This window comes from Pecten maximus, chromosome 5 (assembly GCF_902652985.1).
Source record: "Pecten maximus chromosome 5, xPecMax1.1, whole genome shotgun sequence".
Taxonomy (NCBI): Eukaryota; Metazoa; Mollusca; class Bivalvia; order Pectinida; family Pectinidae; genus Pecten; species Pecten maximus.
In genome coordinates, this window is record NC_047019.1 from 21,819,679 (window position 1) to 21,826,007 (window position 6,329).

Genomic DNA, 6,329 nt, shown 5'->3' on the forward strand with positions numbered 1-6,329 from the left:
CCAGACAAGGAAGCTATTTCAAATATACTTACTTTATATATATATAATCTATATAATAATAATAATAATATATATATATATGCTATATTGCTACAGCTGCGTACGCACAGTATTTCGACTGATTAATCTGCTGTGTCGAATGTAATCCTTAATAATGCTCTTTATTGGTTATTGGTTACTTCGGCGAAATATTCTAAGATCAGTTGACCACATACAACTGTACGAACGTGGGATATATTTTTTTTATATAAAATAACCATGAGATTACAAAACAGTTTTAGTTGTTTTGTGTTTAGATATGAGTTTGTTGGCTGACAATTTAACAACAGCATTACGTTCGTCTTTATTTAGAATTTAGGAATAGTTCCTTAAAAAGTTACATCAGCCGAAAATGGGGAATTATGATCGATAAAAAACAAGAATACAAGCTGGCATGGTTTTATGTAACACTAAAAGTTATATAGATATACTCTACGCTATTACCATTGTCCCACAGTTTGAATTTATCTTTCTGTCTTTGAATTTTAATGTCTAAGGGGTCTTCGATTTATATTAAATTTCAGTTAATCTTTGTAAAATATTAATACACACACACTTCAGTAACGTACCTCGGTTTAGAACCCTTACATATCAATGCATCACATTCTTTTGCTGTGTGACAATGATTTTCGTTACGTACACACCCTCGCTTTTGTGACAATAACTTGCATTTTTACCCGAGTCACATCAGACACACAGCTGGGATCATCGGAAATATTAAGGTACTCGAGGGCAAACGGTACATTAAAACAGTCAGATGCTACACTTACGCTACATAGAATCATTCAAATAAACAACAACATTTCACGTAGTAATTTCCATACAGCCAAAAGCCATTTAATATTCCACTTTCCTTATGGCCCTGTCACACCTTAACGTTTTAGAGAATTTACCAATGCTGCATGTTACCTCTCTTGAAGTCAAAGTTGACCTATTGCGACCGCCATTTGTCCGGCGTCGTACGTCGTAAACAATTTACATTTTCAACTTCTTTTCAATTACCAACAGGCCCAGAGACCTGATACTGGGTCTGTAGTATGCTGGGATGAGGGAGACAAAGTTTGTTCAAATGGATGACCTTGACCTTCATTAAAGGTCACAATGGTCAAATATGCTAAAATCTTTTAAGGACTTCTTCTTGATAACCAAAAGACCCAGACACCCAATATTATGTCTGTAACATGCTGGTTGAAGGATACCTAGTTTGTTCAAATGGATGAGGTTGATCTTCATTCAAGGTCACAGGGGTCAAATGTATACCAAACTATATAAAAACTCAGATGACCGTTCAGGCCCGTGGGTCTCTTGGTTTTTTTTGTTTTTTGTTTGTTTTTTGTTTTTTTTTTCCAATTAATTAACTAATTTTTTTTTTTACCTTTTTTTTTTTCTTTTTTTTTCGCAAAATTGCATTTTCATTGCAAATTGAATAATAGATGTACGAAAAAAGGATACATTCTCCACAAAAATTGAAAACCAACAACGTTAAAAGGTTTTACTTTTATAACAACATATTATTTGTTAATTCCTGTATAAATTATTGCATTGCGCAATTTGATGTTTCAACCATAGATACTATATCAGGACATGCCTACATTCCGTATTCTGATTGAAATAGCATCTCAGTCTATTCCTACATCGCTATACACACCTGTTGCGAAAAATTTCTATAGAGTACACATTAGTCTTGTGAACACTAGACAATGCATACGAAATGCATTCCCATTCACTCTACAGTCATTTGAACTGAGAAGACGAGATTTTTATATATTTGATATTTCGATTGGTAACAGTTTCGTTTAAATCTCTCATTTTCTCTCTCCGTCTGATAGGGAAACACTTCAAACAGGTTCCTAAAAATGACATCAAAAGACTCCAAAGCCTAAACCCGAGTTTTATCGGAGAGTCCTGCCAGATGGTTGTATTTCCTTTTCGTCCACAGAAGGTAAAGAGATCTTCAAGGAGGCTCTCGTGACGGGTCACATGTGTTGCTATTTCAAAATGGCGGCACAGTTTAGCACTCAGACAGAACCAGCTTTTTGTGGACTCACGACTCTTGTCATGATTCTGAACGCTCTCGAGATAGATCCGGGGAAAATATGGAAGGCGCCCTGGCGATGGTACCATGAGGACATGCTAGAATGCTGTGTATCTTTACAGGAGATGAAAGAAAAAGGAATAACCTATGATCAGTTCGTTTGTCTGGCTGCTTGTAATTCCCTTGAAGCAGAATCAACAAGGATCGACGATTCCGCATCACTGGAAACATTTCGAGATCACGTGATCAGGCTAAGTAGACAAGATGACCGATTCATCGCCTTATCCTATAGCAGAAAGACCCTTGGTCAAACCGGGGACGGTCACTTTTCTCCCGTTGGAGGTTATCATCCTGACAGAGACCTGGTGTTGGTGATGGATACGGCCCGGTTCAAGTACCCTCCACACTGGGTTCCACTTGCTAATATTTGGGAAGCCATGAAGCCTTTCGATAAAAGCACGGGTAAATTATCATTACATTAAAACACAGATTAAAACAGGTAAATTATTGTATAGACGAATCACAGGTAAGTTATTATTACAACAAAACACAGATTAATGATTATTTTAACTCATTAGTCTCCGGTCTTTTTGACTTGTACGTAATATACGTAATACTAAGAGGCGTATCCCAGATAGGATCTCAGGTAGATAGGAAACTATTTGTAATCAAAATACAACTTGCATGAGAATGTATTGATATGATCATTCTTATATTCATGTGAGCGAGCCATACCTTCTGGGCCTCTTGTTGTCGCTAACACACAGTTAGGTTTGAGATTTTGATTTCCAAAGTTTATAATCAAATTGGAAAATTTTTACTAAAATCAAATCGATAAATGATTCCGAAAAGTTTCAATTGAATGAATGTTACATATATTATTTACGTGAATGTAAGTTTTAAACTAAAGCGTATCAATTCATTTGCAGGAAAGTCTAGAGGATATTGCATTTTGTCAAAAAATCACAAGGATGGTTCAAACTGTCGAATTCATTCAATGTCTTCCTATCATGCGTTTGAGCCAGTGGTGTTAATTCTTGACAAAGGACGTGACAGCTATGCAAGTAGGGCATACAGATGAAAGAAAACTTTCTGACGGTGTGACCGAGTTGCTCCTTCGTTGCGGAAACACACTGGATACATTACACAGGATGAATGCATTCAGACTATATATATTCATTGATTGTGCGAATTTTCATCCGACAACCATACACTGAAAGATATGTTGTTGCAATTACTGAAATGTCAGTATTGCCCAGAGCGTTTTACAGAACAGCACATGTTTCCTGTTTAGATATCGGAGGTGCAATTGAAATCAGACGAAGGGATGATGTGGGATATCCTCTTCCAGTAGTATACTGATGCCACTGTTTCTGGCGCATTCTATAACAGACTTTATTCTGTGTTACCGTAAGAACTGTTCAATGTCACTGGAACAGTGACAGTTGGAGACAAGATGGCTACATTCCTCACTAAAATGATTATAAACACAAGCTCAATGGAAGAAATCTCAGCTCAAAAGACAACTCACAGTGTCGTTGAAGATACGTTCGGCAAATGTGCGTCAGTGTAACCTAACTACTTTGTGTAGCAAACTGTGTGTGACCACCGTACAGTGGGAACAAATAATCACCGCCATGATGGAAAAAGTATCAACCGTTCGATCGACTTCCAAAAATAACATTTATATCGGAAATATTTACAGAAATGAGTACACACAAGTTAATGGCGATATGAATCAAGAAATAGATAGAATACTATGCCGAGTATTGATTGAAACTGAACCATGCAGCTGTTTCGTCATTGATAGTCTCATTAATTTTAAAAGATCGTCAAATTAGTATGTTTATGAACCGTTGGTATTATATTTAGTGACCTGCTGGTAAAATCTCCTTTAGTTGCTTTAAAGGGTAGTAATGGTCAACTACTTTACTTCTATGTGACGTACTTGCATTTAATCCAGTTTAATTAAGTTGATTATAGTGATTGGTTCAATAAGTTTATAAAATATGAATACAAAACAAAGACATCATAAATAGGTTTGATTGGATTTATTAGTCACAACTTTACTAGAATTGGCAGTCGTCCCAGCATGGGTATAAATGACATGCCACAAATCAATAATACAAACAATGATAATTAACGGTTTCTGGGTGTACAGCTCCCCGTTAACTATAAAGCAAATTCAATGAAAAATCAAGTAATCAAATCAGTCAACGGTTCATGGGTGACAACTCCCCGTTAATCAATAGTTTACAAATCATCAATATTTAACAGATTCTGGGTGCCAGCTCCCTGTTAATCAAGATGCCAAATAATTGATATCAATATTTAACAAATCAATATGCAGCTGCAACTGCATTCAATATAAACAGATCAGCAGAACAATGTTCACAATTAATAAAATGTCCAAAATATTGTAAATTAGACAAATCAGTTAATAAACTGTATCCTGGGCAGCAGCTCTCCAAAGATATATAGCGAAAGTTCAATAAAACCTACCTAAAGTAACTTGTACCGCGAACTATGCCATATGAACAAGACAACTCAAATTGGCTTGTTCACCGCCAGCGGCCTTATACACAAGAAAATTGTTATGAATGCGGAGTTTATGAATATTAGGTGAGCTAATGTAACGAAAGAGTGTCATGAAAACTCCATGGTAGGTATTTCATGTGTATCATGTTCATCAATGTCAAAATAAGTTTCCAATTTCTGTTGAAAATATATTTCTGGCATCTTTCACATTTTCTTCGCTTTTATTTAACATTTAAACGCTTGGTAGATTGTGTTTATTGGCAAGATCAATGCAATCTGGGTGACAGATAAATAGAATGACGCACGTTAGGGCGTCATGAATATTTATCTGCCACCCAGATTGCATTGATATTGACAATAAAAAAAATCTAACAAGCGTTTAATTGTTATATTTACATTGAGATACGTCAAACTTCACTTTCTCTATGCTAAATCTTGGGTTTAAGTACAGTTATTCCCCTGTTTGTTCAATTGAAATAATGACACATGTGAAATCGATTTCATTGTAGTGCTTGGTTTGCATTCAAATTGATGTGTAATACAAAGCCTTGGCGTGACTATGATCAACAAAGCACCAAAATGACGTCATATTTACGCGATTGTTCTAAGTCGAAATCCTTGCTAGGTATGATTCCCCTGCAACGCATTACCAAACATTTTTTTTACGCTGACGGAAGTGACGTCATGTGATCTGGGCTGCATTTATACGGTGATCAATACCATCTGGTTTAACACAGGAATAATGGGAGACTGTCACACAGAATATACATGCAAAAATGTATATATAAATGTAGGTATAGATCCCTTAGCAGAGACCGTGTCATGTATTAAAACGTCTACATGGTTATTTTTCCAAAAAACGCATAACTACTTTATTGGTTGAATAATATATACTAATATTTATATGTATTTGATGTGATAATCAGATGTAGTATTACATTGTAATTGGACATTTTTCAAATAATCTGCTATTCAATTTATTGCACTTGTTACATTTTTTCCAAATATAGACAAATAAATGTTTAGTTTGTTTGGGTTTTCGACTTTCTTTTGAGTCAATTTTTTAATGGAATGATATGCACTTCTAGCGATAGTCTTACGAAGCCAATGGCCGTTGGACTACTATTTGAAATTTCCTGATATGAAAAAAATGCCATGCTTATGACTGAGATGCTGCCCATTAGCACCATTCCCCCTTTAAATTCTACACTGTTTTTGATAGAACCTTTTTTTTTACTTGTTATTTATCATTATTACATCATTTGCTTAATCTTTATCTTCTATGATGCAAATTTATATTTCGGCATATCTTATAATGACGGGTTCCTTTGGATAATTATGGCACCAGTTTCTCTATAATTCATTATATATTACTAAAACATATAATTAACATATATCGATGACATTAACAATATTAAAAGAAATAATTCAACAAAGGCCTAATTGGATGATCTTGGCCACAGTTTAATAAACAATAGTGCAAGTGTACACCGCAATTAGCGTACCACAAAATACAATATAAAGGCATCAAGAGGATCCTGGGAACAGACATCCTCTGATGTTGAGTCAACAAGTTTGACAACAGTTCAATGCAATCAAGAGAGATCCTGGGAACATACATCCTCTGATCTCAATAAATTCAATGCAATGTTTCCTATCATCAATCAAGGAAAACAGTTCAATGCAATCAAGAGAAATCCTGGGAACAGACATCCTC

General features: G+C 35.3%; 1 protein-coding gene across 1 annotated transcript; it reads left to right on the top strand.

Moving 5' to 3' along the window:
• Positions 1 to 1,623: 1,623 nt before the first annotated feature.
• LOC117328362 (glutathione gamma-glutamylcysteinyltransferase 3-like) lies at positions 1,624 to 4,239 on the top strand. The gene is made up of 3 exons (XM_033885888.1): positions 1,624 to 1,710; positions 1,909 to 2,536; positions 3,004 to 4,239. Exons 1-3 carry the CDS (start codon positions 1,624 to 1,626, stop codon positions 3,153 to 3,155), a joined length of 867 nt encoding a protein of 288 aa, XP_033741779.1. The 3' UTR covers positions 3,156 to 4,239.
• Positions 4,240 to 6,329: the final 2,090 nt, after the last annotated feature.